General features: G+C 42.3%; 2 protein-coding genes across 6 annotated transcripts in view; one reads left to right on the top strand and one right to left on the bottom strand.

The window, feature by feature from the left end:
• The first annotated feature begins 323 nt into the window (after window positions 1–323).
• On the top strand, window positions 324–15689 carry LOC137352237 (claudin-16-like). Of its 2 annotated transcripts, XM_068017483.1 has the most exons (6): window positions 324–420; window positions 578–711; window positions 6173–6275; window positions 10446–10610; window positions 11488–11679; window positions 12890–15689. In XM_068017483.1, exons 2-6 carry the CDS (start codon window positions 598–600, stop codon window positions 12976–12978), a joined length of 663 nt encoding a protein of 220 aa, XP_067873584.1. In that variant the 5' UTR covers window positions 324–420; window positions 578–597; the 3' UTR covers window positions 12979–15689. The 2 variants fall into 2 exon arrangements, with proteins under 2 accessions (XP_067873584.1, XP_067873583.1); XM_068017482.1 differs by having other exon boundaries at window positions 382–711.
• A 2199-nt stretch (window positions 15690–17888) lies between these two features.
• LOC137352238 (CTD nuclear envelope phosphatase 1A) overlaps window positions 17889–23598 on the bottom strand; it is a 43502-nt gene continuing 37792 nt past the window's right edge. For 3 of the 4 annotated variants that reach the window (XM_068017484.1, XM_068017487.1, XM_068017486.1), the window contains exons 4-7: window positions 22588–22723; window positions 20843–21007; window positions 19909–19973; window positions 17889–18401 (exon numbers count right to left, since the gene is read on the bottom strand). In XM_068017484.1, coding sequence (XP_067873585.1) covers window positions 18168–18401; window positions 19909–19973; window positions 20843–21007; window positions 22588–22723 — 600 coding nt within the window. In that variant the 3' untranslated portion in view covers window positions 17889–18167. Of the gene's footprint in view, window positions 18402–19908; window positions 19974–20842; window positions 21008–22587; window positions 22724–23598 lie in introns of those variants that run through there. The other variant, XM_068017485.1, reaches the window with a different exon arrangement.

Here is a 23598-nt window from a genome sequence, read left to right on the forward strand (position 1 = left end):
TGTAGACTCTGTCATGAGGAGTGACCATTTGGTGAGGTCTCAGTGGCTGCCCTTATATCTGGGGCCATAATCCAGTCAGGGGCTATAGGATGGGAGGGCTTGGGGGAAGAAAATTGGTGAAAATAATGGAATGTTTTGGAGTGAGTTGAGGAGTTGAAATGTTACATTTTATCATCAAAAAGCTACTACAATGAGTGAAAGCTAAAACAGCACAAAACAGTGCATAAATATTCAAATGAAAAGGAAATGGGTGAGGGGCTGTCTGGATTTTTCCAGCTCTGACCAGCTGTCAAGTCAAAATTTCCGGTCGCACATTTGATTTTTACGGGTCCCTGAGCACAGAAAGGTCAGAATAATTAGTTTCTGTAGTTGTGAAAGTGGCCGATTATTTACAATGATTGCTGAGTGCGTCGGGTGGAGGTAATGTTTGAGCAAACCTTTCCTTCCAAATTATTTTTTCTAAAAAAAATCTTATTTTACCTTAAATGAATTAAGGGAGCAGTCTGCCTTTCCTTTGTGTGTGAATCCATTCATCTTTATTGCTAAGTTCTGACATTGAACATTCTTTCCTCGCAAGTGCTTCAGCCTAAGGTGAAGATGATTTTCGTGCTGCAAATTATGTCCTTCAGTTTGGCCTTTGTGTCAACTTTTTTCTTGATTGTGGCGACCTGGACAGATTGTTGGATGGTGAATGCTGATGATAGTTTGGAGGTAAGTGAGCAATGACTGGCTTTGGAAATCCCCTCCCCTTGCCCACCAAGACTGCAATGGAACTCCAGACCCCTTGATTTTCTTGCCAGGGTCTTTGCTTTGCGTGGTGGCTTTTGTTTGTATTATGGAACTGGTCTATTTTCTATAGTATGGTGGGAGGGGGAACTGCAGAGCGTAAGAAGGTTGTGGGTCCAAGTCCAACTCCAGAGACTTGAGCCACAATAAGCTAGGCTGACACTCCAGTGCAGTACTGAGGGAGTGCTGTGCTGTCAGAGGTGCCGTCGTTTGGATGTGACATTAAACCGAGGCTCCTTCTGCTCTCTCAGATGGATGTAAAAGACCCTGTGCCACTATTTTGAAGAAGAGCAGGGGAGTCTCCTTGATGTTCTGATCAGCATTTATCCCTCAGCCAATACCTAAAACGGATGATCTAGTTATTTATTTCATTGCTATTTGTGGGATCTTGCTGTGCACAAATAGGTTGGCGCCGTTCCTACATTATAACAGTGACTGCACTTCAAAAGCAACCAATTGGCTGTGTTTTGGGACATTCTGAGGTTGGGAAAGGTGATATCTAAAGGCAATTTCTTTCTTTATATGAGATGCGGTGGGTATGACAGTGCCATTGCAGATTATGTCAGGATGGATGAGTTAGACTGGGATGAGTGTTCCTCCTCTGTATCTTTCTTGTGGAAAAGTCAGTCCTTCATTGCCATGCATCTGTGGTTGCTTCTTGTCATTCATATTTATGAATCAAACCTGTGTCTGTGACTCCTGTTTGGGGCAGTTGCAGGGCTGGGGGAGGTGGTGGTGAAGGCATCTGTAACAATCCTGCACTTGGAAGGTTATTGCTGGAATTCCATGGAAATTTCATAAGCAGGGCCACTTTCAGGGAAAATGAACAAATCAAGTTCCATAATGTATTATGTGGGATTCCGGGACTTTTACCAGTGTTTTGGGGAGAGTGTATTACACAATTCCAACTGCCTTAGTTAGGCCTGTTGGGTTTCTGGTGACTGAATAAATGAAATTCCATCATTTATAACACTGGATTACAGAATTTTACTAGTGTTTTGAGGATCGAACTCAATTCCATTCATTTATCCACAAAAACTGCAAATCAGTGCTCTTGATCATCAGTAAGGGAGTTACAGACTATTCCTCTCACCCCAGTGGAGAGTGAGCTTAGGGGTTGGTAGGATTGGATGTGAGAACAAGGCTTGGAGAGTTAAAAAGAACAATATTATGCTTTAATCTCACGAACTGAGAAGAGCTGAATAGGACTTCAATATTTATCCGCTAATGTTTTTGCATTTGGAACGCTGCAAGAACAAAACGATTGACCCTCACAAAATAGCCTGTTTACTGCTTAAGGAGCTGGCACATGCCAGAGGCGCTGAATGGCCTTTATTTGTTCCTAACATATGTTCTGATGATGGCGCAAGTTGTACTTATTGTGTAACATTTGCCCTTTGCCATAAAACTATACTAAAATGCTCAACTAATGGGCTGTTTGCCAGCATCGTGCCAGTGCTAACCCCATTAATATATCCTGGGTAAGGGTGTTGTGATGGCACATCTTGTTAAAGCCCTGTAAGCTGGTCATGTAGGACGGAGATGTTCAATTTCAGGAGCTGAAGTACAGGAGATATCGACAAGCTGCGGGCGCCAATGGGGAGCTCTGGTGATGAGAAAAAAAGTCAACTTCTTCAAGGAGCTGGCCAGCAGGTTGAGCCTGTTGGGTGGTGGGGGAAGGGCGGGGGAGCAGATAACGGTGCAGGGGAAGGGTAAGCAAGAACAGGCCGACAGTAAGAGGGGCTAGGAGGAGCATGAATGCTCTTTTTGGCCCCACACAATTAAATAAAATAAAGTCTTACCTTTTCGGAGCAGACCCCACCTACCCTTTTAAGGATCACTACTAAGGAAACACACGATGCCTGGAAAAGGGGCACTAGCATTCACCTCTTGAAAATTGTAAGCGGGGGTTCCTACAATCCACAGCCAGCAGTTGAACCCCTCCCCCCACCACACCCTTGTAGTTTTAACCATCTCATCACACATGATGAGTTCTCCTTAATCCCAAAAGTGTCATCATTAAGTGGTGAGGGGAGACCAGTACTTGAGATGGGGTGGGGAAGGAATTCTACCCTGCCCCAAGCCTGTTCCTTCCAGCTAGCTTAAAACTGACACTGGTAGAGGCCTTGGAGAAAGTCTTCCAGCAACCCTCTCAGTTAGAGATTGTAAGTGACTTGAGGAGGGTGGAGGGAGAATTCCATAAAAGAGTGAAAGAAAGAGGCTCGGTTTCCTCAATGAACCACCAGGTTTCAACAGTGGATGGTGTAGTGGTGCTAAGCCATATGGAGTTCCAGAAGGATCAAGGTGTCCTTCCAGCCCTATACTGAGTTAGTTGATTGCAGCCCAATTGGGCCTCAGAGCTCCTGGAGGGCAAACTAGTTAGGATTGGTGCTCCTAATGAGCAGTGACTCCTAGAGTCATAGAGAGAGATACAACACCAAAACAGGCCCTTCGGCCCACCAAGTCTGTACCAACCATCAATCACCCATTTATACTAATCCTATTTTTCCTTCTCACATCCCCACCTTCCCTCAATTCTCCTACCACCTACCTACACTAGGGGCAATTTTTTACAATGGCCAATTTACCTATCAACCTGCAAGTCTTTGGCATGTGGGAGGAAACCGGAGCACCCGGAGAAAACCCACACGGTCACAGGGAGAACTTGCAAACTCTGCACAGGCAGTACCCAGAACCAAACCCGGGTCCCTGGACCTATGAGGCTGCGGTGCTAGCCACTGCGCCACCCTTTTGGAAGGTTTTTATGTTTGGATCCTTCCCTGGTAGAGTAGCTTTCTGACCGCTTACGGTGTAAATTCACACATTAAGAATGGTTACTTGGACAGGTGAGCTGCCACTGCCTGTGGACCATTACACTGGTGTGACTTAGTGGCTTCAAGGAAGTTGGGGGGGGGGTGGGGAGCTGAGAGGCAAAGGTGCTATTCTTCTCTTCTAAGACAAACAAAGCATTGCCGTAGAGCACAAACGTAAAGCACCGTTCTCAAGATCTTTCATCTACAATGTGAATTTTAGCCTCTCCTACAGGAAGTGATAAAATAATATGTAATTCGTAGAAGCTGCAACACAAAAACAAGTCATTCGGCCCAACCAGCCCTTATTGGCTACAATGGACACAGATTAGCCCTTAATATACTGGCCGCTCCAGAGAAATGACTGCCTCCCTAGACTGGCTAGTTTTGTAAGTTTTGAGCTCATGCACTGTGGTGCTGAAACAAACACTAATATTACAGTAATAAATTACTTCAATGGAATTGGCTCCTGCCCCTGCCAGGAACAATCCACTAGTGTCGAAATAATCAGGTTCAAGCAACTAGGCAAATGTGAATGTTCAGCATGCCCCCTCACATCACTCTGTCCTTGTCCTCCTACTCTTCTCCCACTCCCGTTCTCTCAGCTCTTTAGATGTGGGCGTGCCTCTGAACTCTTCAGAGTTTTATAATGCTTCTGTGAAGTATCTTGGGACATTTTACCACACTAAAGGTGCTATATAAAGGCAAGGTATTGTTGCTGATGTTCAGCGCTTTACCAGATTGTCATTCTCTGTATTTCTAACACTTTCTAATCACACTTCAGATTTTCAGCCTTCATGGGTTTTGCCCAACTTTTAATCACTTTCATACCTGTTTGCATCTTCTTCCTCATTCCCTGCATTTCATTTTGAGATGGAAGCATTTTCCAAGACACTGGAATGTAGGAGCATAGGAATAGGGGTGGGCCGTTCAGCTGCTCGAGCTTGTTCCATCATTCAATAAGATCCTGGCTGATCTGTAGCTTAACTCCATCTACTTGTCTTGATTCCCTAACCCTTAATACCCTTGCCTAACAAAAATCTGTTTCAATTTTGAAATTTTCAATTCAGCCCCAGCCTCAACAGCGTTTTGGGGGAGAGAGCTCCAGATTTGCATGACCCTTTGTGCGAGGAAGTGCTTTCTGTCATCCTCCCTGAACGGCCTAACTCTAATTTTAAGGTTCTGCTCCCATGTTCTGGACTCACCCACCAGAGGAAATAGTTTCTCTGTATCTATAAGATATAGAGGTATAGAAGATGATTAAGGGGATTGATAAAGTAGACGTAGAGAGGATGTTTCCTCTTGTGGGGCAATCTAGAACGAGAGGTCATAGTTTTAGGATAAGGGGTAGCAGATTTAAAAGAGATGAGGAGAAATTACTTCTCTCAAAGGGTCGTGAGTCTATGGATTTCACTACCCCAGAGCGCGGTGGATGTTGCAACATTGAGTAAATTTAAGGAGGAGATAGACAGATTTTTAATTAGTAATGCGTTGAAGGGTTATGGAGAATGGGCAGGAAAGTGCAGTTGAGGCCGAGATGAGATCAGCCATGTTTGTATTGAATGGCGGAGCAGGCTCGAGGGGCTGAATTGCCTACTCCTGCTCCTAGTTCTTATGACCTTATGATCTACACCATCAATTCCATTAATAATCATAAACAGCTCAATGAAATTATCTCTTCATCTTCATTGTCTCCAAAAGCTGCTCTTTTCTAGTCAAGTGAAAGCTCAAAGATTGAGATAGTTGCTTCTTGGACCTGACTCGGTCAATACTCGAAGCACAGAAATACATCAAACCTGAAAAGACTATTTTCTATTGAAAATCTGTCCAGTTGTCCTGAACTAATAAACTCATCCATGTCACAGTAAAGCTTAGTGCCACACGTGTTTTTTTTAAAGAAAACACCAATATTGATCCAGGGTGATCGTCAAAATTATCAGAAAATGAACCATCGCAATTAAATATTTGATGTGATTTCAACCTTGTAAGAATTTCACACGTGTAAGGATTTATTGGTTGTACATAGTGTACTATTTTGTTTCAGTAAATGAAATTAGTGGACCAGACTATCCTGGTCAGTGAGGTGACCATTATAGACATGGCTAAACTGCCCTGAGCAGTAAGATGACCATTATGGACATGGCCAAACTGTGCTGGCCATTGAGATGACCATTTATAGACATAGCCAGACTCTCCTTGCAGCGAGATGACCATTAAGGGGAAGTTAGATAAGTATATGACAGTGCAAAAAATAGAAGGCTGTGCTAATAGGGTAAGATGAAGTAAATAGAATGGGAGGATGCGCGTGTGGAACATAAACACTGGCTGAATGGCCTGTTTCCATATTGTAAATTCAATGTAATTATAGATGTGGCCAGACTGCTGTGGCCAGCTCGCTGGCCACTATAGGTGTGACAACACTGCCCTGTAGGATGGAGGAACACTCTACACATGCCCATCCATACTTGGAGCAGAGGTGATTGGGAAATAAACAGGGTCAAACTGCCCTGATGGAGAACTGACTGGTACAGATAGACACAAATGATCTTAATTCTTTTTCTGACTCACATTCCCAGGTCAGTCAGAAATGCAGGGGTTTGTGGTGGGAGTGCGTCACGAACTCCATGGACGGGATCAGGACATGTGATCAACATGACTCCATATTAGCAGAACATCCACGTAAGTAGCTACAGAAGGCCAGGTGTATACTGCACTGAAGTAGTTGTTCATTGGCCAGAGTGATGGGGAGTTCGGGTTCACCTCACAAATGTGAAATGTGTTTGGGAACATTGAAAGTCCTCAGGTAACATAATGGCTGAATTGCAATTGTTCTTTGTGGATTTATAGTGTTTGTGAAAAATGAGCAATTTTGCATGATTGTGAGAGATCTTCAAATTGTGAAATAATCCCAGCTGCTGCAGGTAACCATTGTCGAAGAGTTATAAAGTTATTGTGGCATAGAAGGCGGCCATTCAGGCAATCAAGTCCATGCCAGCTCTCTGTAGAGAAATCCAGTCAGTCCCATTCCCCCTGCTCCATCCCTGTATTCCTGCAAGCTTATTTCCCTCAAGTGCCCATCCAATTTCCTTTTGAAATCATTGATTGTCTTCACTTCCATCACCCTTGTAGGCAACAAGTTCCAGGTCATTACCACTCGCTGTATAAAAATGCTCTTCCTCACACCCCCCCACCCCCCCACATCTCTTGGGCAAAACCTTAAATTTGTGTCCCCTAGCCCTTATACGATTGGCTAATGGGAACAGCTTTTCTTTTTCTATCTTATCTGAACCTGTCATAATCTTGTACACCTCTATCAAATTTCCCCTCAAACTCCTATGCTCCAAGAACAACCCCAGCTTCTCCAACCTAACCTTGTAGCTAAGATCCTTCGTCCCTGGAACCATTCTGGTAAATCTCTTCTGCGCCTTCTCAAGAACTCTCACATCCTTCCTAAAGTGTGGTGGCCAGAACTGTTTGGCGTTATATTTCCATAATTAATACCTTTCAACAAAGGTTATGTGATATTAGCAGCTTTTGAAAGGGGATAAAGCAATAGCAATTATTCAGAAAATGGGATAAGGAAATGAGGGCAGAAATCCCAGGCAGCCAAGTTCATGTATGAATGATTAAAGCGCTTGTTCGATCTCCCATTGTTAGGAAGGCTTTATCCCATTTAAAATAAAGTCACACATCAATGTCAAATGAGTGTCAGTTTGGCTTGGTTAATACTGCTCTCACTTCTGAGTCAAGCAGTTGTGGGTTCGATCCCCACTTAAGGATTTGAGTCTACAATCCAAGGTGACACATCTGTGGGGCACAGGGACTGCTGTGTTTTCAGGGGTGCTGTACTTCTATTGAGGTGTTGTTCAGCTGGATGTAAAAGACCCCACAGTTCTATTTGAAGAAGAGTAGAAAGTTCTCCCAGTTTCCTGACCAAGATTCATCCCTTAATCAGCAGCATCAAATAACAGATTAACTAGTCATTTATCTCATTTGCTATTGTTGGGACATTGCTGTGTGCAAATTAACCTACATTATAATTGTGGCTAAACTTCAAAGGTAATTTGTTGGCTGTGTAGCACTTTGGGATGCCCTGAAAATGTTGTATAAATACACTTTCTTTCTCTCTGGTATGAATGCATTCATTTAAAAAGATGGAGAAAAGACACTGAGAGCCTGCTATGTTGTGACCCACCCAGGAAATTTTTGTAGGTGTGCATGTCAAGCACTGGAATAAGGGATCGGATTAAACTCTGGGAGGCAGCTCATAGATCTCCTGGATTCCAAACAATAACAGAGGTAGTATAAAAGCTGCGTTGTAACGTTCATAAAAAGGGTTCCATTCTCTCTGGTATTGAACAGCTTTGCCTTAACCCATTCATGTTAAATTTCTTTGTCTGCTATTTTAATGCAACTATTAACAAGAGTGTTGAAAAAGTGAACACAAAAATCTGAAGTGAACGGGTTGACCAGTGGACTAAGGAGTTAAACCCCAGAATGAAAAGCTCATTCCCTGGATACCAGTACCTAGTGTCAGCATCAAGGAGTCTTGCATGCCAATGACCTTGTTGGTTACTTGTGCTGTTTAGTGCAGTTGAAGTCAAATTTTGGGCAGTTATAGATTCACACCCATTAGAAATTAGGTTGAGACAGCCCCAAACTCATTTTTACTTTGGATCCTCCCAGTGATCAGAAAAAGGAAACTTTTATCCCATTTAAGCCCTGGTGGCAGTAAAGTGAGTTGGAATGAGGCTAATGTTACCATATTGAGGAAAGAATGGAGAACTTAGGGCTCTGCATCCTTGACAGGGAGTTGAGAAGGATCTTATAGGTGTATATAACAACCATCACTTGCATTTTGATAGCACCCTTAAATAGAAACAACAGCCCTAGATGCTTCATAGAGACATGATGGAAAGAAAATGCCAGCATGAGCCAAATATGGGATTAGAAAGGGTGAATGAAAGCTTAGTCAAAGAGATAACTTAAAAGGGGGACCTTCAAGGAGAAGTAGGTGGAGAGGCAGAGGACCCATGTGGATGAAGGCATGGCTGCTAATAGTGGGGTGAGGGTGGGCGTATCACAAGAGGCCTAAGTCAGACAAACTTAGAGTTCGCGGAGAGGAAGGTTGTTGGACTAGAGTGGTTGTTGAGGAGTGGGCATGGGGTGGCAAGGCCATGGAGGAATTTAATGACCGGGCAATAAAATAGGAATATGTAAAAGATATTAAACAGTAGGGAAAAGATAAATCCAGAGCATCACTTCCAGATAAACCCTCTGAGGGCTCAGCTTGAAAATGGGGGAAAAGCTTAGGAATGATGTCAAGAAGTTCTTCTTTGCATGAAGAATGATTGATACAGGGAATGGATAGCTTATTGAGGCAGAATATCAGCAATAATACAGGAGCAAACTGATGCTTTGACAAGGGCCCGAGCTAAGGTGGGCCAAATCAACACCCATACATTTTACAAAAGCAAAATACTGCAGATGCTGGAAATCTGAAGTAAAAACAGAACGTGCTGGAAATACTCAGCAGGCCTGGCAGCATCTGTGGAGAGACAAGCAGAGTTAACCTTTCAGGTCTGTGACCTTTCATCAGAACTATACCTGTTATCCTCATTTGCCCAGTGGACCCAATGGTCTAAGAGGTGAAACGTCCATTAATCAAAACAAGAACTACCTCTCAATCTTTAACATGCTACAAAGAAGATTCCCTACCAAATAAGGAAAAGCAGAGATTTATGTTTATTTTTATGCTGAATGTACAAATAAAAACACATATAGAATTGTGGAATATTTCACCATAAATGACCAACAAAACAAACTCCCATCCAAAGAGTCATTTTCATATAACGGCGTAGAGAAGGTAAACCTGAAGTAATACTTTTAAATCCATTGAGATAACAGGTTAAGACGGCTCAGGGATATGCAGGGAATGTTTAGGACAGATGCTAGGAGCAAACAAACTTGTATTTATATAGCACTTTTCATGATCTCAGGATGTCCCAAAGAGCTTTACAGCCAATGTAGGACTTTTGAAGTGTAGCCACTGTTGTAATGTAGAAAACATGGCAACCAATTTGAGCACAGCAGGATCCCACAAACAGCAATCAGATAAATGCCCAGATAATCATTTTTGTGGTAGCAGCTGAAGGATAAATATTGCTAGGATAGTGGGAGAACTCTGCTCCTCTTCTTTGAAAAATTACCGTGGGATCTTATATGTCTACAAGAAAGGTTTAACACCTCTTCTGAAAGATGGCACCTCTGTTAGTGTAGCACACTCTTCGTACTGCACTGAAGTGTTGGCCTAGATTCTGTGCTTAAGCCTCTGGTGTGGAACTTAAATATCTAACCTTCTGACTTGAAGGTGAAATTGCTCCAAGGCTGACAACTTGTATTTCTTGACGTAGCAGGTTCACTAATGTCCTTTGGGGAAGGAAACCTGGCTATATGTGACTTCAATCCCACACCGAGGTGGCTGATGCTTACCTCCCCTCAGAAGTGGCCTAGCAAACCACTCAGCTGTATCAAATCACAACAAGCACCTTCAGACTGTCCCATCACCTTTTCAGGACAATTAAGAATGGGCAATAAATGTTGGCCTTGACAGCAACGCCCACATCCTGAGAATGAATTAAAATAAAGGGAAGGGTTTATTGAAGCCAGGATATGGGACTCATTTGAGAAACTACTATGATGGAAAAATATCCTCAGTAGGTATCCAGGAAAGAAGAAATCGAAAGGGCCGAGGGCCTCTCTTCATTGGACTCTATCTTGATACATTTGTGACTTCTAATATATGTATATTAAGTGAGTTTCTTTCTTTGCCTTCTCCTTTTCTTCTAGTTAAGATAGTGCTCACTCGAGCGCTAATGATTACAGCAGACATTCTGGCAGGCTTTGCACTTATTATATTAATTTTTGGATTGGACTGTGTGAAGATTCTAAGGGATGAACCTCAGATCAAATTGAGGATCTGTTACATGGCTGGCTTCATTTTTGGGATAGGAGGTAAGACTGACTTATTCCATTGATTTAGTAACACATTTCTTAAAGGGCGCTCAATAAAGGAATTGAAGATTTCTCCTGATGGTGCAGTTGGCTTGTGCACAAAACTGATTATGGACCTAAGCAATGCAGACCAGGAAGATCCTGAGTTTTATTGCTAATGCCTGTGCTCACCGAGCTGGTTTAAGGCTATAGATATGTTACAATTAGCTTCGATGTTCCAGGTAGTGAGTGGTAACGTCAGCCAGAGTTCCCACTTCTGGTTCTCTCGCTGCTGATCCGTGGACTAGGGGCAGGACTGAGTTTTGCTGTGATGCTCTCAACTGTTCAAGGCCTGATAGCACGGAAGCCTAGCTTTTCTGATTGGAGCATTTAAAATGTCAATCAAAAAATTTAGGCTTCACTGATGGGGGTTGGACATAAAAAATGGTTTCTTGGGCGAATTGTCAGAGGCTGTGGAACCATAATCCAGCAATAGTTGCCATCTTCAGGAGAGAGGGAAGGAAATAGGGAAGAAAGGCCTATATAATTAATTCTCAAACATTAGCATATGTAGTATCTAGGGACCCAAGGGAAGTAATTTTATATTTTTAAACTTGTTAGGATTCTATTTGTATTGAGGGTGGTTGAGGTCAGCACCTGGACTCATTTAAGAAACAGCCAGATGGAATGACAATATAGTTGGTGATAGGAAGACAGAATATTGATAATAGAAAGATAATATGTGGTTAATGGAAAAACATTAGGGTTGGTAATGGCAAGATGATAAGATGAGTATACTGGAAAGACAGCTACAGACTCTTTATCCAAAATCTGTCTCCTGACTTGGGAAGCCCTCAGTCAGATAGAATACATTGACATGGTGACTGTATGTTTGCAGGAATCCCAGGTATGATTGGTTCAGTGTGGTACGCCGTGGATGTGTACGTGGAAAGAGCTACACTGGTACTGCAGAATGTGTTTTTAGGAATTCAGTATGAATTCGGATGGTCTTGCTGGTTGGGAATGGCTGGGTCGACAGGCTGCTTCCTGGCTTCCATCATGTTAACCTGTTGCCTTTACCTTTTCAGAGGTAAGTTGAATCCAAAATTATTCCCTCCACAATAATCATCTGTCTTCCTCTATTTAAGGTGTTGAGCCTTGTTCCTCAGGCACCACCACCTCTTTGATATCATCTCCTTATGTTAACTTAGACAGTGACTGTCAACAGGCTATTTAATCATGGGGAATCGGATGCTTTACAGACACACACACATACATGCAAGCACCCACATGGTTTAAAATAATTAGATAACAATCAGAAGAACTCTGGCTTTTTTCCAACTCTCTAGGCCATGGGTGCTGAGGGCAACTCCTGCACAACTGAGACTAGCAAACTCAGCACAGACCATGACTGAGCCTGGGATCTTGCTGAGCTGCGTGGCCTAATTTTGCCTCTGGAGCAATTGAAGAGGAGTCTTTTTGTTTAAGAGTGTTTAAATTTTGAGGCATTGACTTTGTCAAGATAAAAAAAACATTGACAATCCGGTGTTGATTCAATTCTTGTTGGGGCATTTAAAATTTAAAGGGGGTGGCCATTTAGGACTGAGATGAAGAGAAATTTCTTCACTGAAAGGTGTATCTATGGAATTCTCTACCCCTGAGGGCTGTGGACACTCAGTCATTGAGCATATTCAAGACAGAGATTGATAGATTTTTGGACACTAAGGAAATTAAAGGATATGGGGATAGTGCAGGAAGGTGGAGTTGAGGTAGAAGATCAGCCACAATCATACTGACTAGCAGAGCAGGCTCGAAGGGCCGATTGGCCTACTCCTGCTCTGATATCCTATGTCCTTATGGTCTAACTTCCTCCTCCCATATGTCATAGCAGTGCTGCATGCCAGAAATGTACATTGGTCCATATTTGCTCCGTGGAGAGCCAGCATGCACTCAATGGGCTGAATAGCCTCCTTCTGTGCTGTAAATGACTCTAAGACTTCTAGTGCCCAGTACTACTGTGGCATGAATGATGGGAGTTGTATCGTACCATATACTCAATGACAGTGGCACTTTGCTACAATATGCCCGTCTTTATTTAAAGGGAATCATTGACATTTGACAGGACTTCTGGGGAGAACTCCAGGAAGTGTGGGTGAATAGTCAGGATAGCTTTCTGCCCAATTTTCTGCCCATGCCTTTTGAAGTCATGCCGGGGAACTGGCATAGCTTCAGAGAAAAATTGACCCTTACACTCTTAGAAACCCCATCTGAATGACACTTGTTTCTGTTTCCTCAAATAGATTTGAGAACTGCACGATACAACTTATCCTTCTATCAATATGGAAGAACAGCCACTGGCAAAATGTACGCCATGGACTCACGAGTCTAGAATCATCTCCTCTAGAACTGTGTACCAGAGTTTAATGCAACAGCTTCTCCTGTCCGTCAAAGGACATAATATTGCACCCTTAAAAAAGGTGAAAGGCTACATATTGCAGCTGGTTTTAATTGTTAATCCTTTCTAATTGTTGTTTTGTGTACACTGAATCGCAAAGATGTAGTTTAGTTAAATACAATCAAGTGCAATCACAAATTTCTATTTAGCGGAATAAATTGTTTTAATAAATCCTTTACGTGCAGTTGTGCTCAAAAGCTTGGTGTCACGTGACAAAAAGAATAAAATGTACCTTTGGAAAGTGTGAACCAGTTCCATATTTCAAATTTGTGTAGTGCCTGAAGTAAATTGTGAATGAATGAACATGCTAATTGCTCAATGGAATTTTAAGTAAGGTAATGAGGCAGAAATATCGTGGAAACTGTTGCCAAGGGGTATAAAGGGTGGCTTGAACCTTGGTGCCCCTAATTCTCAAGGGCAAAGACTTGACTGTTAGGTAATCTATACTGTTTTTAAAAGATTACTTTTAGATTTTTCTCTTAAAATGTGAAAACTGGATGAAAAGCCAAAGCCTCAAGGTGGAGGATACAGTCAAGGTTGAAAACAGTAGGAGGGTGGATAAAGTAAATCTGTAAGTGGTAATTATACAATATCAAACTCGTCTTTTAAAACCTGTAGACTTTAGGAGGAAGGGACGAGCCAGGAAGTTTAAAAAGTTCCATTGCTTTTTGAGTCACTGGGAAAAGATAAGTTAGAGTAGCTGACAGTATGATGAGGAACATGTCGAAGAAGTGGTATTTCTGTGCTTTTGGAATCTTTGGATTTCTCAAAGTGAAAAAGAGAAGGTAAATCAGGGAGTAAATGATACATTACATCAAGTTTGGATATCTACTTATTGTGTGTTAATCCAAGAAAAAATTAATGTTCTCGAGAGAGAGGCTTCATCCATCATCATTAGTGGGCGCTTCTCTCTTCCTCAGCTATTATTTGATGACTTCCCCCAATGGCTCAGTGGGTAATTCACCAGCTGATGTGATATTAAGCTACAAATATCAGAAAGATTCTAAGTCTAATCCCCAATCAATTGGCAGATTTCAGCTAAGAGTGGAGTTAGCCTTGGTGCCCTTGAGCTATTGAGAGAAAAATCAGCCAGAGTTTCTGTTTTCAATCCCTACCCATCTACTCTTACTGTAAAGTGTATGTGTGAGAGAGAGACAGAGGGTGACTTGGCCACATTGTCAAATACTTGAGGAAATTCACTGCCTGGGCTCATGTAACGATCAGCCTCTTGGAAGAGTCCACAGGAAGGTGATTGGCAATGTGGAACCCTACCCCAGCATAAGTCAAAACCTTCAGAAGTGGGGGGAGGACATTGAATAATCTATTGTTTTCCTGCTTGTGGTTGTCTTGTCGTGCGGTTTAAGGGGCGAATTCTGTAATTCCATTGGAAAGCAGTCTCGCAGGGAAAACATCTCAGGAACCCAGGCATTCCCTGGAAGTATCGGTTCATGGAATCAGCCCTTTTATTCCTTCCCAGCTGTGAGTAGTTAGATGAGAATTGTCCGACTATTATTTATATCCTGGACAACAGACCCTGTAGTGCTGAAGATCGCCAGCTACTGCTCTCAGACCAAGCGACTGACAGGTATTTATAACATGTTTCTGATTACTTCCATTGTATATGTCCCTCATCACACGTTTTCATGGAAATATCTACCCCGTGTTTACCTTCGGATTGGGAACCATGACTTAAAGAACTGTGCAGAAAGTGCAGGGTGAGAGCAGGCTAATATCTACTTAATGGACCATAGGATAAATCAGTTCCTCTATTGCAGTGCTATTCTGAATACAGCACAAGAGGAGTTGTGGCTTCCTGCTTTTTCACTGGTGGCCTATAGCACACCTGCTCCTGTGCCTCTGGACCTCCATTCCTGGCACAACCATGGCTGTTTATTCACTGGCTGTAACAGTGGGAGAAAGGAAAGGGATCTTTTTGGGAAGCCGGGCTATTCCAGCAGAGACAGGACTGTGTTATGACCATAGGACCAGTAATTTTAATTGAACTGCAGATATTTTTTCTCTCCTGTGGGGAAGTAGCACAGTTGAAATAAAGATCTCAGTAAATCACAGGCACAGACCTTTATATGGTCAGCCTTTTCTGCAAAATTTTGCAGTCTTCTTGAGAATGGTCTTCCAGGAAGATGCTGATTGGGAATGTGACAAAAAGAAACACTGTCAAACGGAATATCGGACAAGATTTACCGACTGAAGTCTGTGGGAAAGAGTATGTTGGGCGATCCTCTTATTACATGGAATTTAGTTATGAAAGTATCTTGTTTGACTTCCTTTACCTGTGTGACAAACAGGTTCACCCATGTTCTGTGAACCTGTGGTTGACTTAATTAGGTGAAAGAGGCCACATCAACAAAAGTAGAACAAACCAAAGCAATGAGTTATAGATTGGAAAGTGAAATATTATTTTGATTTTGTTGTGTACTTCATGTCTCCTATACAGACAGATATGGAATGTGATTATTGCAATTTTTTTCCCTAAGATATGCATGTAATGGCCAAGATAGATTTCAAATACTAAGGTTAAAGTTCAGGATTTATGTGTGTTGTCTTGATCTGCACTCCTAATGCATTAGTGTTAATTTTGAAGGTATGATGACTAAAATGGTGTGTGTTATTGGAATGTGATTTTACTGGACTGCATACAATTACACTTTCAGACTAACGTATGCTACATTCTACTTGCCTTGTTCTTTAAAAACTTGCTCTCTCATCAGAGCGTGAGGCTCACTCTTCCTTGTATATGGTTCCACAGGGACCAATAGGCTTCCAGTACCTCACCTAAGTGGTAAATCTGGACTGTGAAGATAATAGTCCATGCAGCTGTGCTGTCCTGTTCTTGTGCAGTGTCCAAACTGGCACAATTTCCAGCAGGGGGTCACTAGCTGGCCACCAAGACTAGGAACTCTGGCTGATTTTTCCACTCCCTGGTCTAGGAGTGTTGCTGCCAATTGGAGCCCTCCTGCTACAGCTGCTTCAGCTGAGTTCCGCCAACACAGCACAGGCCTGGAAATGAACCCTGAGATCTTGTGGCCTCTACCATAGTGTGACAACAGGCCATGCATATACCCACTAGTGACTCTCTGTTAATCACCAACTAGCATTGTGGAAGCAAATGCATTTTTAAAGACTCACATACAGCCACTGCATAATATGCTCTCCCTTTCAAAGCATATCCACTCAACTCACACTCCAATGTTATTCACACTCATATCAATTATTTTGGATTGAGCAGACTGTTCTAATCAGTTGCTCAGCTGAAGAGGTTCCCTCTGCATAAGAATTCCTTCAGTAAAGATGCAAAAGAGAATTAGATAAATACTTGAAAGGAAAAAAAAAATTACAGTGCTATGGGGAAAGAGCAGGGGAGGGGAATTAATTAGATAACTCTATCAAAGAGCTGGCATAGGCATGATGGATCAAATAGTCTCCTTCTGTGCTATATCGTTCTATGATTCTATGTAAACAGGCAATTTTAAAATTATTTTTCAAGAGTGATCTGCAGTACATATTTTGTGAAGCCAGGGGAACAGGGGTAGGCCATTCAGCCCCTCGAGCCTGTTCCACTTCTCAATTAGATCATGGCTGGTCTTTATCTCAACTCCATCCAGCTGTTTTGGCTCCATAATCCTGAATACCCTTGCCTAACAATTTGACAATTTCAAATATGAGATTAATAATCAGCCTAGCCTCAACTGACTTTTAGGGGAGAGCATTAGAGATTTCTACTACCCGTTGTGCGAAGAAGTGTTTTCTAACATCACCTCTAAACAGTTTAGCTGTAAATTTATGGTTATGCCCCCTTGTTCTGGACTCCCCCACCAGGGGGAAGAGTTTCTTTCTATCTACTTGATCAACTCCTTTCATGATTTTAAACACATAAACTCAAAGGAATACAAGGCTAGTCTATGCAACCTCTCATAAAAAAATTTAACCTTTCTAGCCCCCATGCAGATACAATTTGATTGCATGCAGCTTGCAGGAGTGTAGATTGGTACCTTTTAGATTTTTGGGGATCTATGTGTTTATCGAGGGAGAAGTGCATTTAAGGGCTGAGGTAATTCATTTAATCTTAAGGAACTCCCACAGTGCTGTTAGGGAGGGAGTTCCAGGAGTTTGACCCAGCAACGATGAAGGAATGGTGATATAGTTCCGACTCAGAACGATGTGTGACTTGGAGGGGAACTTGTAGGTGGTGATGTTCCCACGTGCCTGCTGCCCTTGTCCTTCTAGTTGATAGAGGTCACAGATTGCGAAGGTCAAAGAAGCTTTGGCGAGTTACTGCAGTGCATCTTGTAGATGGTACAAACTGCAGCCACAGTGCACGATGGTGGTGAGTATGAATGTTTAAGGTGGTGGATGGGGTGCCGAACTAGCTAAGGAGTTGTGAATGGACTGAATACTGTGTAACCATCACCAAACATCCCCACTTCTGACCTTATAATGGAGGGAAGGTCATTGATGAAGCAGCTGAAGATGATTAGGCCTACGACACTACCCCGAGGAATTCCTGCAGTGATATCCTGGGACTGAGATGATTGACTTCAAACCATCACAACCACCTTCCTTTGCACTAGGTATGACTCCAACCAGCGGAGAGTTGTCCCCCAAATTGCTATTGACTTCAATTTTACTAGGGCTCCTTAATGCCACACTGTCAAATGCTGCCTTGATGTTAAAGACCTATTTAATCAGTGTGCTAAAGTAATAACTTTCAGGTTGGCAGACTCTATTTCAACATGTCTGCCGCGGTGCAATCCTGCACATATGCAAATTATGTTTTCATATAGAACCAAAAAACTAGAACACAAAGGACATGTAGCATGATCAATATTTGTTTAATACTATATATCCTTCTGGGTTACAGCACTGTACTCAAACAGACTTTGGCATTTGGTTAGTCAAACTAGTTTGTTAGTTTATTAAGGAAATGCACACTTACCAAAACTGGTTTGCTCCCAGATTGGAGAGTCAAAGCTGCAGTATGATAACCGAATGCTAAATATGCTACGCTGAACTATTTCTTAACCAGTGGTCAGATAAACACAAGTTCCACATTAAATTGTCTAACTGCCTGCCCTAGTTACAGTTCAGTCTTGTCGGACTTATTTTTACACATATGTTTTTCCGATGGTGGGACAGGCTGATGGCAGGGTGTGTCGGTACTGATCAGTTAGAAACAGAAATGTGGGATTTCTCTTTTTCCTTTTGCTGGATCTGTTGATTTTGGTACATTGTGTTGAAACCAGGAGCACTGCAGCGAGACACATGCACAATACTCCAATAGAGGCCAGCCAGTAGGAATAGGCCAGCTCGTACGTGATTCCAGGCACCCCAAAGCTAACCTGTAAAGTGGGTGCAGAGAAAAGTTTGTCATGGAAATAATGAACACCAACTCCTCCATCAAAAAATGTTGGTTCTTTGATCCGACAGACTTTCAGGAGTTTGAGGGTACAGAATAAAAGTCATCAAACTGAAGCACTTGTGATTTCATAGGATAGGCTGCCATTTCACAGCATTCAAACACATGAATCCAGGAACTCCTGGAGATTCAGCAGCTTCAAAACAAGGACTGTGTCTATTTAAACAATTAACATATTAAATTCTGACGGTAGGTCACAGACCTGAAATGTTAACTCTGTTTCTTTCCCCACAGATGCTGCCCGACCTGCTGAGTATTTCCAGCATTTTCTGTTCTTATTTCAGATTTCCAGCATCTGCAGTATTTTGCTTTCATATTAAATTCTCTATTATCCAATTGGAATGGGATATAAGAATACTAATTTATATCTGCATATTAATGACCTTTAGACCTGCTGGACTGAAATTTGTATTCGGCACCATGCAGGAACTGTTAACAGAAATCAAAATTTACCCTGCGACACTATGGCCAGGAATAAATAAGCCAATTGGTATGCAAACACAGAGGAAAAACTTCCGTTTTTGTCACAATGAACAAAGGGAAACTTAAAGGAGCGCTGTCAGCTGATATTTTGGCAAGACATTCTACAGAATATGTAAACAGAGTGGACTAAAGATGTGTTTAAGATAACGTATTGGGTAAGTTCTGCATTCATCTTAGTGGCAAACCATCTGAGCTAGTCCAATGAAGCTGGGCCAAATCTCCCCCCACAGCATCTAAATATCCCGTTAGCCCCATGCAACTGAAATGCAAAATGAGTTTGGGCAGTTTCCATCTCAGTTGCCAGTGGGCATGAATTTATAGCACAAGACTGCCCATTATTCAACACTAGTCTTAGTAAGATAAACTTCAAGGAATCTTCAAGAAGTAGAAAAATACACACTAAATGCTGCTCTGAATGCCAGTCGAGGTATGTTATTGGGACAGTGTAGAAGAATCTTTCTCTATCTAGGTTGACCTGGCACAAAAGGTTAAGTTCACCAATCCTGCACTACCCACCAATGGACCATGCTTGCTTGGACTATGGGTCAGAGGATAAGCCCTGTCTCTTTCCCATACTCCACTACAGCCTCAATCCCAGCTGGGAGTGTTGCACCACCTGATGCCCTTCACAGAATTTTGGCACGTATAAGGAGATGGCTTTATTCTGCAAGTCTGATTGTGCTCATAGACTTTGCCTTCTCTGCAGCCACACTTGGATGTAAGGCTAGTCAAATGCTTCTTTCTTTCAGCAGCTCTCCTATTTCCAAGTTCAGAAATTCAGAACTTTATACATGAATGAAGGTGCCTTGAAATAAAAATCCTTTGCCAGTGACAAACTTGTGAAATTCCACGCTAAGCCCACTTGCAATTTCTTGGGGTATTGACAACTGCCATCCACCACTATTAAGTACGGAATGGCTTCTAGTGTAATTCTTTTCAAAACTTACCTCAAACTTGTACTTAATGACTGTCTCAGCTGCATACCAAGTCACGCCAATGCCACCTGCAATTCCTATTTGGAAGGAAAATGAAAGCTGTACATTAAACAATCCAAAGCAATATTCTATATGCTTCAAGCTTTGTAACACATCCATTTTTCCCACTCAGTTTTCTTCCTTCACCTGCTGAAGGAAATGACACCTGTTGGGATGTGTTTCAATGGGCATCAGATACTTTCCAATATCTCACCCATTCAGCTGCCAGTCTGGGTCGTGAGTGTCTCCCAGTGATTGAACACAGAACTTTCCTGGTGTAGGTTAGTTAGCATCTTGGTGGGTGGGGGGGTGGAGGGGAAATGGGTGACCAGTCAGATTGATTGTTTGTTAGAACACGTTTCTCGGACAGGCATTGTGCTGGAGGGGTTTCACTTATGGACCTACTCGGTATTTCCAGCAATTTCTACATTACAGCAGTGACTACTCTTCAAAAGTACTTGATTGGCTGTAAAGCACTTTGGGACGTCCTAAGCTTGTGAAAGGAGCTTATATAAATGGAAGTCTTTCTGCGTTCACTTCAGACTTCTTATATCTGGTTTCTCTTATTTTCCTGTGTAGGCCTTTCCAAAGCCTTGTCACTGTCTTAGCTTTTTTGCACACTCTTTTGTGTTTCTGATGTTTTTCCATTGCCTCTCTGAAATAATCTTTTATAATATCTATTAAGTTCAGGATTTTTTGAATAAGGATTTTGCAGGTCTTGCAACCCATTAACTCCCTCCCTATGATTGTTGCTTCTTCCCTATTTCTGGCAAATTTACCCACTCAAGCCATCACAGGCACTCTTAGTAGGCTATTATTGTACGGAGTACATGGCTATTTATAGCATTGCCTGCAGTTCTGTTTCATACATTTGAAAGTCAAGCACTGTGCATTCAATTAACTCTACCTCCAAAGAAGAAGATGGTTCCAGCGCAGATGCTCAGTTTGTCTTTCTCTGTCCCACTGTCACTTACAAACTTGGTACATTTCATCCCACTAATGAGGACAAGCGTGGCCACAATACAGGCAACATTGGTAGCAATTACCAAGGCCCGGGTAATGACCAGATCGGCTAGTACAATCAAACAGAAGACAATTAGTCAGTTGCAAACACAGAACTTATTAACCCATCTTTTACAGTGTCCACTTCATTCTGCCAATTTGCACTATGGACCACAATAGACAGGCTGACAAGTCTCCCTTATTCAGCAGGGGACTAATTCATAAGACTGTGATCCCTTGTCCTCCTGCCTTAAGACTGGGATCTCAGACAATGTCCATGTCTGTAAATCATGACATTCTCGTACATTTCTCTGAGAGACAAAAGGAGAGAGAGAGAGAATATTTTATTAAAGCAATAGGTCCAATAGTTGTAATAGAGGCTTTCATTATTGCTCTGGTTGCTGGGTAGCCCTGTCTCTATAGCTACAGGTCAACACAATTGCCTATCCCACAGCTAGGTTCTGGAGAGAGGAGAAATACAGCGAAAAGGGAGGAAAAATAGAGAAAGACAAGGCCAAGAGATTAAGGAGAATAGAGATCTAGCAATGCTCAGAATGCACACAGGAAATAGAGTTATGATACCATTTTAAATAGTGGGGACTATTCGTCTCAGGGAGGAGAAACAAACCCAGCCAGGTCTGTTCCTGATCAGTGCCCAGGGAGCCACGTTGTGTGCAGAGGCCAAATGAGGGCTGGATAAGGGTTGCCGCCCCATAGTTAATCACCTGCCAAGATTTGCTGCCTTGGCTCAGCAATGAGGAATAGCTCCTTGGGCAAAGTACTGGAGAGTTTCAATCGCCGTGTTAGCAGTCCATGAGAACCAGTTCCCATTCCACAACCAAGTGATATGCCAAAGACCTACCCTCCCAGCAAGAGTCTCCGATTCGACCCTCAAGCTTTTCTGACCTCCCTTCACTTTGTGGGATTTAAATACCTTTGATTAGCTGCCCCTTCTGAATGGACAATTGGAATCAGGAATTTAGTGTGTCAGGAATAATAGGAAGGGACTTCATGGTTTTTCTTATATTTAAAAAAAAAAGTGTAAATTTTGCAGACATTGAGATGAAGAATGTTCATGCTGGGGATCGGAGCAATTTTTCGCTTTCTTGTCACCCAGTACAGGCAGGAAGTGTTGATGAACTACCTCAGATCAATTAACTCAACATAGATTAGGGCCCACCCTGGGATTTTCCTGCTCTGGGTGGTGCAGTACCTTTACTCACTGAGCACGTATTCATTGGTTATTTTTCATTTAAAGAAAAGCTTCTCAGAGAGTTTTCAAAATTGCTACAAATGACCGCTAATGATACAGCAGACAAATGCTTAACACGTTTGTGTGATTCTTTATTGTGCTATGTTAGCAGAGACATTAATCCACTTAAAAATAAATGGGAAAATAATGACAATTGCTGAAATTGTGTAGGAAATGGTAATGAAACACTAACAATCAAAGAAGTCGCTACAAGGTGATAATAAATTCTACACAGGATTAACATCTCCAATATTCATAGAAATCTGCCTGTTACTTTCAAACTTGGTTACCTTTAAATGAACCCCCGCCCAACCCCTGCACAAGCAACTGAGGTGAAGGGCCAAGGCCCAGAGTATAGGACACTGACAAGGTTAGAAAGATTAGGAGAGAAGACTTACTGGGAAGATTCCCTATAAATGAGTTTGGGGCATCACAGGTCCAGTAACCTGCTACGATATCATAGACGCATTCACCCCACAGCCCTCGACAGCGGAAACTTAAACCAACAGAAGCATGTGGATCTTTTGCATCGCTCTGGGGAAAAAGAACATGAATTCAGGAGTTATGTCATTCCAATTTTTGCTCATGTTCTTTATAAAACCCATGTGACCCAGTTATTATGTTGGTATATTATCAAACTTGCCTTCATACTTTTTGTCACTTCTGAAGTAGTTGCTTACTAAGGAGTGAAATGTCAACTTTTACGCATCATCTTTGTGAATTGAAGGCGTGGATGGGCACTTGGGACTACGATGTTGTGGCCATCATTGAAACGTGGATAGGTGAGGGGGAGGAATGGTTCTTGGAGGTACCTGGTTATAGATGTTTTCATAAGATTAGGAATGGTGGTAAAAGAGGTGGGGGGGTGGCATTGTTAGTTAGAAATAGTGTAACAACTGCTGAAAGAATTTTCGAGGAGGATCTGCCGACTGAGGCACTGTGGGTTGAGGTCAGGAACAGGAAAGGAGCAGTCACCTTGATGGGAGTTTTCTATCGGCCCCCCAATAGCAGCAGGGAGGTGGAAGAGCAGATTGGGAAACAGATTTTGGAAAGGAGCAGAAGTCACAGGGTAGTAATTATGGGGGATTTCAACTTCCCAAATATTGATTGGCAACTCTTTAGATCGAATAGTTTGGATGGGGTAGTGTTTGTGCAGTATGTCCAGGAAGCTTTTCTGACTCAGTATGTAGACTGCCCGACCAGAGGGGAGGCAATATTGGATTTGGTACTAGGTAATGAACCAGGGCAAGTGATAGAGCTGTTGGTGGGCGAGCACTTTGGAGATAGTGATCACAATTCTGTAGCATTCACTGTGGTAATGGAGAGGGATAGGTATGTGCAACAGGGCAAGGTTTACAATTGGGGGAAGGGTAGATATGATGCTGTCAGGCAGGAACTGAGGAGCATAA

This window comes from Heterodontus francisci, chromosome 37, assembly GCF_036365525.1.
Source record: "Heterodontus francisci isolate sHetFra1 chromosome 37, sHetFra1.hap1, whole genome shotgun sequence".
NCBI lineage: Eukaryota > Metazoa > Chordata > Chondrichthyes > Heterodontiformes > Heterodontidae > Heterodontus > Heterodontus francisci.

Bases quoted from the DNA above. Each gene is read 5' to 3' on its own strand.
- LOC137352237 (XM_068017483.1), top strand. From the start codon at position 598: ATGATTTTCGTGCTGCAAATTATGTCCTTCAGTTTGGCCTTTGTGTCA. The intron at 712-6,172 runs GTAAGTGAGCAA...TCACATTCCCAG, and splicing joins ATGCTGATGATAGTTTGGAG to GTCAGTCAGAAATGCAGGGG. The intron at 11,680-12,889 runs GTAAGTTGAATC...TTCCTCAAATAG, and splicing joins TTGCCTTTACCTTTTCAGAG to ATTTGAGAACTGCACGATAC.